The sequence below is a fragment of the Tenrec ecaudatus genome, chromosome 9 (assembly GCF_050624435.1).
Source record: "Tenrec ecaudatus isolate mTenEca1 chromosome 9, mTenEca1.hap1, whole genome shotgun sequence".
Taxonomy (NCBI): domain Eukaryota; kingdom Metazoa; phylum Chordata; class Mammalia; order Afrosoricida; family Tenrecidae; genus Tenrec; species Tenrec ecaudatus.
This window is the reverse complement of record NC_134538.1, coordinates 16,668,486-16,682,333: the sequence shown is the minus strand read 5'-3', so window position 1 is coordinate 16,682,333 and position 13,848 is coordinate 16,668,486. Positions and strand designations below refer to the sequence as shown.

General features: G+C 44.5%; 1 protein-coding gene across 5 annotated transcripts in view; it reads left to right on the top strand.

Moving 5' to 3' along the window:
* The window catches only part of TTC23 (tetratricopeptide repeat domain 23), a 127,864-nt gene that overhangs the window by 79,075 nt on the left and 34,941 nt on the right, over positions 1–13,848 (top strand). For all 5 annotated transcript variants that reach the window (XR_012786089.1, XM_075557896.1, XM_075557895.1 and 2 more), the window contains one exon: positions 9,750–9,877. Coding sequence is in view for 4 of the 5 variants with exons in the window: in XM_075557896.1 (XP_075414011.1) it covers positions 9,750–9,877 (128 nt within the window). In the remaining variant the exon portion in view is untranslated. The remainder of the gene's footprint in view (positions 1–9,749; positions 9,878–13,848) is intronic.

Sequence of the window (13,848 nt, the reverse complement as noted above, 5' to 3'; positions counted from 1 at the left end):
AGAGAGGGAGAAGAAGCCACATGCTCTCTGTCTACCACCAGTGGTACCAGGACTCCCTCTGAGAAACCTCCAGAGAATTAACTGTCCCCTGAAAGTCACCTGACACCCATCCTGTCTCCAGGATTAGGGATTAGAGGTCTAAGGCATGGCCAAGTTCACTCAGCAAGCCCTATACCAGAGCCTAAACAGGGTGAATTTACCACACTCTAGAACCAGAGTACACAGCAAAGAGGTCCTTTAGCTGTCCCTCTCCCCAGAGAGTGAGGGCCTGGTAGATAGGCAAGTGTGGGCTGCCAAGGTTGGCAGCTTTGGGGCCAGTAGAAGAATAAATCTGTCCCACACTGAGTCCACACATTCAGTATTTGCCCAAAGACGGTCATCCTGGGCCACATCGGAAACACAGTAAGCACTGCTTCCAAATTGCCTGAATGCGGTGTCGCTTTCTTTTCTCCACAAGGACAGAGCACACAGCCTATGATGGTCACTTTCATGACGCCCCGGCTTTGCACTTTTATAGACTTTCCTAGGCTGCTCTATGCTATTCCTACCTTGACCTCATTTGAAAAAGGATTTAAAAAAATTATTGTGATGTAAGTTTACATCCAAATTTTATTTGATGATGGTTTACAGAGCAGATACCTTTTCTATGACATAATTCACATGCATTTTGTTTTGTGTCATTGGCTGCGATTCTAACAATATGACATCACTGGGCACACTTCCTCCCATATCTCTGGTTTCCATCCCTCCTCCTTTCCTAATATTTCTCAGCTTTGTCATTGGGTAAATGCTGCCCCTTTTATTCTAAGGTGCGCATACTTCACTATAATTGTTCCCCTTGTAGATCTGTGCACTGTTGGTGGAAAATTGAGCTGTAGATGTGTGTGTTGGGCTAGGTTGACTAGAGAAACTCATATGTATAAGAAAGAGCTTTATATTAAGAAGTAAATGCATATAAGGAAAACATCCCAGCCCAGTCCATATCAAGTCCATAAGTCCTATGCTAGTTCATAAGTCTGATACACGTCCATAAATCCCTCTTCAGACTCATGCAGTCACAAGCAATAATGCAAAATGCAGGAAGATCACAGGCTGGTGGGTGAAAAGTCTTGTGGATCAAATGATGGAAGCAACACAGGGCTGGTGCAGGTCTCAGTGTGCCTCACTGACATGAAGGTGAAGACAGCAAGTAGGGTGGCCCACCTACTGGTGACATATTGACCAGCTCCACCCCCTAACTATCACAGTCTACCCCTTGGCAACTTGGCACTTGTACACAGTTCTTTAGCCATATATAATTTTTTAAACAAGGGAAGCAGTAAATTCATATTTGTGTCTAACAGGATTAAACTAAAATGCATACAACTAAAAATTGCCAGCCTCATTTAAACACAATATTCTATAAGTGAACAAAACAAAGCTATTCTATGTCTGTCAGCTGCAGTTATGTGAGCACCTACCCCCTAATCCTATAATCCTATCAACATTCTACCACCCATGAAAGTTTGTAAGCCAGCCACTTCATACCTGTATGCCCCCCATTTTGAGTATCTAAATTCTGTACTGCCGACTTATATCAACCCAGTGCTCTGAGAAGACAAGCATTTCCTTTGATGTGAAGAATCTGCATTCCAGTTGGAACCTTGTGCAGCCACATCCATAGCAACATCAAATCAGGGCCAGCTGTCCATAAAGTCAGCAGCAATATGCACCACTTCACAGGCTCCAAAATCTTATCATCTGTTTGGGTTCTGCTCAGCTCACTGCGGTCTGTTTCACTTAACCTCAACACATCACCTTACCTTTTGAACATGAACCCCCATCACAAATTCTCAACAACTCTAGGGCGAGGTCATGCCATAGGCTTGGGTTCCACACAACTCTTTAAACTCCAGACCAGCCCAACAACTCTCATCTTCTCTCGTCCTATGAACCAGGTCCATGGGTGTCAGTGGCCAGACTCAACCCATTTCTCTATTGCTGCTTTTCTCTCACTTCCATTGATCAAGTGGATCCAGATGATCACCTAGGGAGCCTGCAGGCTGCCCACATGCTTCCTTTAACATTCAGTCCTAGAGAGGAGAATGTCTTCATGGCTCCAGGTTTTTCTAGCTTCAGGAGCAAACCTCTAGTTCAAAACTCTAAAAGACATCTCTTGGCAAGTCTTTGAATGATAATTACTGAGCACTCAAGGCACTGGGTGGGGCTTATCTTTTCAGAGCCTTCTTTGCAGGTGGTCCTATACCCATTTAAAGATCTAATTTAAGGCTGAAGATGACTGGCTTAAAACTCTCTACTCATACTTCCCAATAATCATTTTATCCCATATTATATCAGTAGCAATAAGTAGAATAAACCAATATAATTCTAGTACAGCCAGATCCCAAACACATTCTTAAAACAGTCAAATTCAATTTTTATCTAAACTATCCCATTCCTGTGCAGTATAGCCGTAGGCCTCTAGCTGCATCAAGCCAGGGCCAGGTGTTCTGTCAGCCTGTGTCAGTCTGGGTACATCAGAGAAGCAAATCCACAGAAACTCATATGTATAAGAGAGAGTTTTATATAAAGGGGAAGTGCACATCAAGAAAACATCCCAACCCAGTGATGCCCAAGCCCACAAGTCCAACATTAGCCCATATTTTTGACAGCAATCCACAAGGTCATCCTCCATCTCACAAAACACACGCAATGACGCCCACTGCAGGAGGAAAGCTGAGTCAGTGAATGTGTAAGCATCTCAGCACTGGCAAGGGTCTCCACATGGCTGCTCTAGCACCCAGGGCTGCATCGGGGTAGATCCATGTGGCTTCTCCTCAGGGATGTCTTTCAGGAAGTGAAGCCTTGCCACCTGAAGCAGGGAACTGGCTAATGCAGCTGCACCCTGGTCTCACATTCAGAAAGCAAAAGACCTGAGAACTAATAAGGTGAGGCTCACTGAGCCATTTATCCCTCCGCCCTTCAACTAACCCCACTTATGTGTATAGGCCAGGTTGGCACAATAAACTAATTACCTCACAGCCATTTTGACTAAACAGCATGTTCAAGGCGCCATTACCCCCTGAGCTCAAAATTTACATTAATCACATTCATTTTCACCATTTCAAGCAGGAATAATTAAATACCGAATTCTAGGAATCAAAGCATTCACTTCCCAAATCCATTCCAGAAAACAATCAAGTTAATAGTCTGGCCTTATCTGACCTCCCACTAGCAAAATAACAACAAAACCCAACCTATCATAAGGAAGAGGCCAAATAAGCATCCGCTCTCCGCCTTCATGATTTGTTTCTCCAGTGCTCCACTCCCAAGGAACCATAATGTGTTAGGCCAGGTTGACTAGAGAAACAAATCCTAGCGCACGCACACACACACACACACACACACACACACACACACACACACATACATGAGCTTTATATAAAGAAGTAATTGTATGTAAGCAAAACATCCTCATCTATTGCGAATCAAATCCATACGTCCAATACCAGTTCATCAATCCCTCTTCAGACTCACACAATGATACAAAATGCAAGAAGATCACAAGCCAGTGAGTGAAAAGATGTGTGGATCCAATGGCAGTGGTAGCATTCCAGGGCTGGCGCACACCTTAGCGTGGCTCACTGGCAGGAAGGTGAAGGCAGAGAGAGGGTGGCCCGCCTCCAGAGAGCCATTTATCTTGGTGGCATCTCCGAATGAGGTCATCCAGCTATGACCTGACTGACAGGGTAAACTCTCATATCTTACAGGTAGCATGTTAGTGCGCGCGTACACACACACACACACACACACACACACACAGAGACTATCACAATGTGAGTTTATTTGCAAACCTGAAGGGTAGCTAAGGGCTATAGTCTTGGAAGGGGGGTGGCTAACAGTCCCTAACAACAACAAGTAAGCCTGGTTTCTTTTATAATTTTGTGATTTCTTCCACCTTCTTACCCCATCTATCCAGAACCTTCCAGTGTGATCCCTGTCAGAGCCGTTGAGAGTGGCAGCTGGGCACCATCTAATTCTTCTGGTTTAGGGGACTGATGTTTATTTACACAATCCATTAGTCCTTTGGAGTTACTGCTTCTTTGTGTTTTCTACTTTCCTCTGGACAGGGAGAGACTAATAGTTTCACCTTAGATGGCTGCTCAGGAGGTTTAAGACCCCAGTCCCTACTCACCAAAATAGGATGTGGAATATTTTCTTTCTGGACTATGTCATACCAGTGGACATTGGTATCTTCTGAGACTGTCATCCTGAGCCCAATGACTCATTCCCTCAAGGTGTTTGGTGATATCGAAGACTTTTTCATAACTTGGATCCCTATATGCTCCACAATATTCATGGATATATACGCAACAAAGATAAATACACCTGTCAAGTAGCGTATAGAAGACACAGGCACTTCAGTAAGACACGGCCTTGGAGCAGTAGGCTCTCAGATCCCTGGGGGCAGGAATGGCACTGTGCAGTGCGGTGAGTCTGGAGCGCCCCTGGTCATCAGCCTGGGCCGGGGGGGACATTGAAGGCATATCGATTCCAGTGATTATCGGGCCCCTCACTCAGTGCACAGGCCCTTCAAATCTAATCTCCTGTGTAAGCGTTCTGCGCCTCCACTGCCCAGAGATGGCCACACATGACTCAGACCACAGAGGGGTGAGCATCACACCAGAAGCCACATCGCAGGTCCACTGCTGTGACTGGAAGTGTCTTCCCAAAGAGGTTTCCTTTGTGGGTCACTGAGGGTCCATTAGTCACTGCCCAGTGGTGAGGAGAGAGCCTGTCCTGGGTAGTGTGGCACCCAGGCTCCCCTCAGGGGGCACCCAGGGCAATGGCCTGGGTAGGGCCAGAGCAGCCCCCAGCAGGATCTAACTGGAGTCAGCCTGTTTGTTTGCTGAGTGATGGAGCTCCTCTGGATGAACGCCAAGCTTGCATTTGAGAATTTCCATTAATAAATTCTCTGGGGCTCTTAATGGCTTTGCATTTAGGACAGAGCCGAGCCTGTTCCCTGGGTCTATTGCAAAAGGGAATGCTCACATTGAACTTGGAAGCTGCTCTTTTAATAAAAGCTGCCCTCACTTTTTGGATGCCCTGCGCCTTAGGACAGACTCTGGAAAGTGAGGCTAGGGTTCCTGGAATTCATTTTAATTAGAAGCCTGCTGGTTTCCACAGTGCCAGGTTGTGATTCCACATTCCTCCTGTGCTTTTGCCTGTATATGTACATCTGTAGTTGAATCCAGGGTGCCTCTGGGAATGGCAAGACTCTGAGTCTCCGCACAGCCTCCTGAGACAATGAGCCAGACGGTGCTGTAGCCACTGTGTCTACAGGTCACACTGCTGCCTCTCTCTGACTCACAGACCACCTGAGCACTCTGGTGGAATGAAAATGGGGCAAGCAATGGTCCTGGGACATTGGTGCTCCAGTGTTTCAGATTAGTCATTAAGTCACATGCCTGTGTTTTACCAATTGATCATATCTTTTGCAGAGGCCATCAGTATTAGGTTGTAGATGATTCTAGAAAGACTTTTTTTTTTAAGTTAAAAATGACCACCTAGTGCCTGTCTATCAGAAAGAGCAGTGTCTGGGACCTCAATGGCTTGTCTTAAAACAAGCAGCCATCTAAGTAAACTGACAACTAAGTCCACACAGAGGAAACACATCGGCCTGTGTGATCCAAGGACTGTAAATAATTAGATCCAAGACTGGGATGGGAACAGGATGAGACTTTAAATTCTGAGCATCCCACTTGCAGAAGGTGATGGTCAAAGTTCATGATCCATTTGTAGGGTCCCCAGGTGCATTATGCCTCCAGGGAAACTCCTGTGAGCATTGACCAGGGAAGGGAATCGCCTCGTTATCAAACAGGATGCCTTGGAAAGTGTGGACTAATGCAGGCATCGTTAGGTTAAAAGTTAACAACGTATCTATTGTTCTCTTTTTTGACCCATTTTGATTTTGTTCTAGTTTAATTGTATTGTGTTATCCTTTGAGCTAAGGTGTTTCTAAGTTTTATGTTGCTATTATTTGGGGGGATTTGGTTCGTTTGGTGTTTCAAAAATGCTTTTCTTTATATGAAATCCAGGATAGGTAAATCTATAGGCAGTCACTAGACTGATCGTTTACTGGGGTATGGGAAGGAGCTCTGGTGGCGTGGTGGTTCTGCATTGGCTGCCAACCACAACATCAACAGTTTGAAACCACCAGCCGTTCCAAAGGAGAAACATGAGGTTTCCACTTCTTATGAAGAGTTAGTCTTGGCAATGCCCGAGCCAGAACTGACTTGATGTCAGTGAGTTTGGTTGTGGTTTGGGGATTATGGCAGGGGAGGTTTTCGGGAAATGGGGAACTAATAATAACAAGTACAAGAAAATATTCTAAAATTAATTGTGGTGATAATTGCATAATTTTTAGTATGTTTAGGTTTTCGAATGGGATGATAGGTGAATTATATGTCAATAAAACTTAAACAAAGAAAAGAATGATCAACCATACAGGGGAGCACTCAGACTGCGTGCTGAGCTGCCTTCTTGTGAACCCACACCCATCTTCAGGGCACACAGTAGCCTAACACCCCTGTACTAGAACTCCCTGTCACTCTAGAAATCCTGTTGTCACTTGTCCCCCATGGATATGCTCAGCGCAGAGTATTGTCTTAGAATATAAATTCTGTTTATCAGCAATTCCACTCCTTTACTGCACTGATGGCATTCAGTTTACTCTCCATTCAGTGATTGGCCATGTAGTCTCTAGTTCCCAAAGTTAATTTGGGGGCTGCAGGGAGTAAGCCAGAGTCTTGTAATAAAGGTTTGCTTTACCTTGGGTAAAATGCAAAGAAGTTGTGAATTTATAGGCAAAGAAGGCGCTCCCAGGCTCCACTGGCCTCCCCTGAGCCCAGTCTCCAGGCTGGTTTGCTACACCGGGGTCCTAAGGCCGTGACGCAGCCCGCATGCTCCTCATTCAACTCTCAGCATAGGGTTCCAGCCTTGCCCAAGACACCCAAATCCCACCAAACCCCGCTTCCAGCAGCAGTGCTTTGTCCTTCCTACCTTGGAATTCTGCGATGGGCAAGATGTTTTTTAAGCAGAGACAACCTTTTCCCTCGGCTTCCTGCCTATCATGTTGACTGAGGAGACTTTTAAGCAAGCTCTTAAAATGACTGAAAATAGTAAAATGCAAGAGGAAAGAGATATACTTACTGAACCGTGCAAAATGAAACAGGACTTAAAGATCGGGACAATTCTGTTGTACTAACTGGGGATACTTGTCTGAGAACTTTCACCAAGCATGTGGCTACCCAACATTTGGTAAAAGAGATGTGACTGATTGATCTAACCAGCTACCACAGCAGAGAACGCATCGACTTCGACTGATCGGGGCAGGGACAGGGTGAGACGAAGAAAAACGGTCTGCTTCTTGGAAATCTACAGGCAGGAAACTGGCCAAAGTAGCTACAGCTGTTGTCCTCCAAGAAAAGGGAAGGACCATGCCTGGAGAAGCTTGGAGCTGAAGAACTGTTTGAAGGAGCACCGGAAGCAGGCCTGTCTCCTTTTCAGAGGTTGGGGCCACCGCCTCTAGATCTTAAATACTGGATTTCAAAGAGTCAAATCTTCACCAGCTCAGTTCTAGGGCATGAGGCTGTTTCTCAGTGTGGTCACAAGGATAGGGTCACCGCTCAGAGATGGGGGTGGTAGCTACCGTCCCCCAAGAGCAGAACAATGGGGTCTCACAAGGCCAGGGGAGTGAAGCCTCCACTTGATCGGCCTAGGAGATCAGGGCTGTCCAAAGGCCAGGGAAGCGAGTCTGAATCCAGAGAGCAAGGCCAACATCCAGAGCCTGGAAGGCAGAACTGTTGTTCAGATTGTCCCAAGAACAGGGGTCATTGTAAGGCTCGGGGGCTAGTGTGATTGGTTCTGCTGGGCGTAGGGCTCGCGGGTACCCACGATCTCTCCTTTCCTTTCCCTCGGATTTCTCCCATCTGTAGAGGAAATGTCTACCTCTTTCTGCCTTTTGCACAGTTGCACTCTGGAAACCGATAGGTTGTGTTCGACACTTCACAGGCTCACTGATGAAGAGAAATTTCCCCCCAGGAAATGTCTAAAGTCTCACACACAGTATTCCACCAAATGGGCAATCCCACCCCGTGAGGGGTGCTGAATGATTTCAAGGCCACCACAGAAGGAGACGCTTATACCTTATCCTAGATTATGGCTACAATACAAAAGTGGGGGTAGACCAAATACATTACGTAACCTATGATGGGGAAGATTCAGAAGATGAGATTTTGGAGCTGTAGTTGATAACGATATAATTTTGATGAGGTGAAGAATAGACTATTATGGATTGAGTTGTGTGTCACCAAAAAGTAGTATTAATTTTTGTAATAAAATCCCCATTTGGTAATGGGATTTCTTTGTTATATTAATGAAAAAAAATACATCTTGAGTGAATCCCTTTTGAGATGTAAAATGAACAGACTAGACCAGCAGATAGCAGGACTCAGCTCCTTATGGTTATAACACGGAAGTTCCCATTTTTTCTTTGGTTGTCGTCTAGGGGCCTCTCCCAGCTGCTTCAGGCCGTTCCAAGTTCTTGAAACACAGCCCCCTCTGCCTTAGGAATGGAGAACATCCTTCACAGCCCATCGTTCTCATGCTTCCGATCTGACTTCCTAGTCTACCACCAGCCGGAGAAAACTCTCAGCTTTGAAAGGAGTCGTGTGGTTAGCTCGGTCACTGCGCCCCAGAACAACTGAACTAGAGGAGCACTAGCTCACATTTGCACAGTTCCCACCCACAGTCTAAGGGTGAGGGTCACTGGAGGTCCTCTTAGAATTCTGCCCACCATGGGAAAATTGTCAGGGACTCCATCCCGGCTGCCTATCATTCTCAGACCTTCAACCTCATGTCCAGTCCTTCTGTAACTTTTGCTTTCACGTCCATATGGGCAGTTCAACTCCGCTTCTGCTCCGGGCTCTGGTTTTCTCTCTCTCTCATCGAATTGATTCTGTAGGATAGATTAGGTTTCTGAAACTATAGCTCTTTATGAGAGTAGAAAGCCTCTTCTTTCTCCTACAGAATGACTGGTGGTTTTGAACTGCAGAGCTTGCAGTTAGCAGCCCAGCACTTAAACAACTACACCACTAGGGCTCCCCGCGTTTAATCTCCTTTTTATTTTAAATATCCGAGACTTTCATTTGCTTGCTTTTTATATTGGCATGAAATTAAACACATATTTTGTTATGTTTAAACCAATAAGTTTATCTGTTTGAAATCAATGGCATTTCCTCCCTAATCATGTGCCAACAGTATTTTCCAGAATGTTCATGTGATAAATATGTGTCCACTAAGTAAGTGGACCCCGGAGAGTTCTAATCTCCGTGAGGAATGGCCCAGAGTGAGGATGCTCTACTAGTTGACAACTCGTTGATATGTTCAAATCTAGGGGAGAGTATTGAGTTCACTTTACTTACCTTTTTTGCATGCTGTTTACTTATGTTTTGGATTTACTTTACTCCCTTTTTTCATGGGAAAGCTGAGTAAAAACCCAGAAAAATAAATGGCTATCTTTCTAAGACCTAACTTTTTTTCTGATAAAATGAGCAGATTAATGAGTAAAAGAGCAGTCTCCTTAACTGTTTTTTCTTGTCCAGAGGTGTATTACTTTCAAATAGTTCGCTATGACTAAAAGTATATTTATTTAATTATCATTTCTAATTTGCAAGGAGTTTTCAAACTTGTTCTGATCCCTTTTCCAGATGTGGCTAAGCAGTATTTCCAAGAGAGCATGGCTAAGCTGAAAGATGCGGAAGGCATGAGAAGAGCCAAATTTCTTTTAATTCAAGATGAATTTTGCCATTTCCTGAAAATGACTGGACAAGAAGAGGTGCGTTGGGATCCAAGCTGACTAGTTATTAATGAGGTTGCCTCCTTCACGCTGCAGAACATGATTGAAGGGTTGCTAGCGGCAAGTGAGTGTTCAAATTTACCAGCTCTTCCAGAAAAAAAAGAGGCTTTCTGCTCCCTTTCTGAACATTCAGTCACTGAACATGCTGTGGAGTTGCCACAAGTCAGAATCCCCTTGACAATAGCGGATTTGATGGGCAAAGGATGTCCTAAGGTCCCAGTAGCTCCCAGGCTACTTACTTTTGGGAAATGTTTATGAGAATATAGATGGCCTATCCACTCAAAACGTATATTTCTTTCACCTTGGAAATTAAAAACTTATTTCCCTCATGTTTTGTTGACTCCCTCTTCCATATTGAGTTCCTAATCCCGAATCCCCCAGCATGTCTCAAATACGGTATGATTAAAGAACATAAATTTTTAATTTTGACACATATATGTTCTTCAAACTAGAATATGTCAAACATAACCATAGAAATTAGTGTTTCTGCAGCATTCCTCTTGTTCTTTAATGCTTCCACCCCCCACAACTATCCTGAGCCCAATTCTACCTCACAAATCTTGCTAGACCAGAATATATACATCGGTACAGATAAGAACTTTCAATACATGGAAGCCAGGACAGATAAACCCCTCAGAAACAGTAGTGGGAATAGCGATACCATAAGGGTAAGGGGCAAGGGGGAAAGGAGGAGAAAGGGGAAACTGATAGCAATGATGAATGTATAACCACCCCCACCCCCCCGACGGGGACAAATAATGGAAACGTGGGTGAAGGGATGCAGTGTATGGTGTAAGATATGAAGAAGAAGATATATATAATTTACCAAAGGTTCACAAGGATGGGAGGGAAAAAAGAGGAGCTCATAATATGGGCTCAAGTAGAAAATAATGTTTTGAAAATGATGATGGCAACATATGCGCAAGTTTGCTTGTTATAACTGATTTATGGTTTTTTATGCATCTGTAAGAGCCCCCAATAAAATGATTTTTTAAAGAAGAACAAATCAAACCATTAAAAAAATTAATGCTTCATCTTTTTCTGGATCACCCAAGCAACTGGAAAGGGACTTCCAGGAAGCCCCACCTCATGCTCACATACCGTATGTACTAGAGTACAAGCCCACCCGAATATAAGCTGGGGTACCTAATGTCACTACAAAGAAGGCATTAAAAACGTGCTGGGAAAACTCTATTTATGCAGAAGTACATACTGTATTTCTAGCACTAGCTGGTGGATAGACCCTTAACACCTCTTGTCAGCCCTGTCATGCCTCAGGCCATCCAATTCACCAGCAGTTTTGCCTCCATAATGTGTCTTTAATTCACCCATTTATTTTCATTTCCAATCCCACTACCTAGACTAAACTACAATCACCTCTCACATGGACCACAGCAAGCTCCTACCCCGTAGCCACTTCCGTTCTTGTTCGTTGCCGTCCATTCCGAATAAACACACCTTGGTCATTGTTTTAAAAGTCATCTATGGGACACGTCTGGCAAGCCGGCGGACTAGGCAGCCACGCAACTCAGACCCTTTACAACAAAAGACACAGCAACAAAATGAAATATCTGCACAGATGATAATCCTGGAACCCCGAGCTTCGGAGGCAGGCAGAGAAGTGGATTAGATATTGACCAGGAAAGAAGCAGAACGAAAGGGATGAACGATGAGACAGACAGGATGGGGCTTGTCAGCCAGTCATTTTGAACATTTGCAGCAGCATCTGATGAGAACCTGGCTTGACGATCACTCTGTTCACCCACATCATTGAATTTAATCCAATTCTCTTCATCAAGAGGAATAACCTGCATGTGATTAGAATTCCAGAACAAGAACAGACACTCCCTTTATTCAAAAAAAAAAAAAAAGCACAGAGAAACTTATTGCCATAAGAAAACTTCCCCTAAGAGAGAGTGGAGCACATCCTGGCCCATCAAGCATGGAGGACGATATCCCCACTCAGAACAGTCAATGCACAGAGTGGACCATACGGCTGCTCCCTCTAGGAGACATGACGTCTCCCACTGACCCATGACCCTACAGGGGACAACACTGGAGACTCAGAGTCGGAACTGGCCCCGTCTGACCCCACCACACCGAGGCAAAACACTAAGGGTGTCTGGCAGAGCAGAGGGGGGAGCAGAGCAAGGAGGTCCCGAGGGAGTGAGTGCAAAGGATAGACTTTGGGGCCAGAGCGGGTCACCCCACCAGACTCTACTGGAGGACACTCCTAGAGATCAACAAACAGATCTTGTGTTAGGTACAGGTTTTTCTTTTTTTTAATTTTTATTTATTTTTTGGTTATTTGGTTTTTCTTTGTTGTCGTTGTGTTCTCTTTTGTTGCCTTGTCTTGCCATGCCTTGTTTTTGTGCATATTATTATCTCCAAAGGTCTATCTAGATAAGGTAGGCTGTATGAACAGTCTAGAGGATAGAAAACAACGGGACCGATGGTTCCGGGGGACATGGGTGATGGTGAGGTGGGGGAAAGGAAGTGGTGTTGACCAACCCCAGGGACAAGGGAGCAACAAGTGATCCAAAATCAGTGTCAAGGAGGGTGTGAATGGTCTGATAGGGATTTATCAAGGGCAGTGGAACTGACAGAAGTTACTGAAAGCCAAATGAAGGCTGAGCATGATAGTGGACAAGAGGAAAGTAAAAGGAAATAGAGGAAAGGACTAGGAGGCAAAGGGCATTTATAGAGGTCTAAATACAGGCACGTACATATGTAAATATATTTATGTAGGATGATGGGGAAATAGATCTACGTGCATATATTTATAGGTTTAGTATTAAGGAAGTAGTTGGACATTGGACCTCCCCTCAAGTACTCTCTCAATGCAAGAATACTTTCTTCTATTAAACTGGCATTTCATGATGCACACCTTCCCAACATGAGTGCTGAAGACAAAGCGGGTACAGAAGCCAATGTGGTGAAGAAAGCTGATGGTGATCAGCTATCCAGAGATAAGCATCTGGGATCTTAAGGCTTGAAAGTAAACAAGCGGCCATCTAGCTCAGAAGCAACAAAGCCCACATGGAAGAAGCACACCAGCCTGTGCGATCACGAGGTGTCAAAGGGATCAGTTATCAGGCATCAAAGAACAAAAAATCATATCATTGTGAATGAGGGGGAGTGGAGAGTGGAGACCCAAAGCCCATCTGTAGGTAACGGGACACCCCTTAGAGAAGGGGTCACAGGGAAGAGACGAGCCAGTCAGGGTGCAGTGTAGCAACAATGAAACATACACATTTCCTCTAGTTCTTAAAGGTCTTCCCCCCGCCCCTCCCCCCACCACTATCATGATTCCAATTCTACCTTGCAAATCTGCCTAGACCAGAGAATGTACACTGGTACAGATAAGAACCAGAAACAGGGAATCCAGGACAGATGAATCCCTCAGGACCAGTGGTGAGAGTGGCGAAACCAGGGAAGGTGGGGTAGAAAGGGGGAACCAATTATAAGGATCTACATGTGACCTCCTCCCTGGGGCACGGACAACAGAAAAGTGGGTGATGGGAGACGTTGGACAGTGTAAGATATGACAAAATAATAATTTCTAAATTATCAAGGGTTCATGAGGGAGGGGTGAACAGGGAGGGAAGGGAGAAAATGAGGATCTGATGTCAGGGGCTTAAGTGGAGAGCAAATATTTTGAGAATGACTAGGGCAATGAGTGTACAAATGTGCTTGACACAACTGATGTATGGATTGTGATAAGAGTTTTATTAACCCTCAATAAAATGATTTTTTTAAAAAAGAAAAGTTTTCTAATATGAACAAAAAGAAGATAAATATTTAAGTTAAGCAAACCCCAAACAGGATAGACCCCAAAAGAAAATCAACAAGACATATCCTAATCAAACGTTCCAAAACCGAAGTCAAAGAAAGAATTCTGACAGGAGCTCAGGAGAATGAAAAGTTACTTATGAGAGAGAACCAGTAGG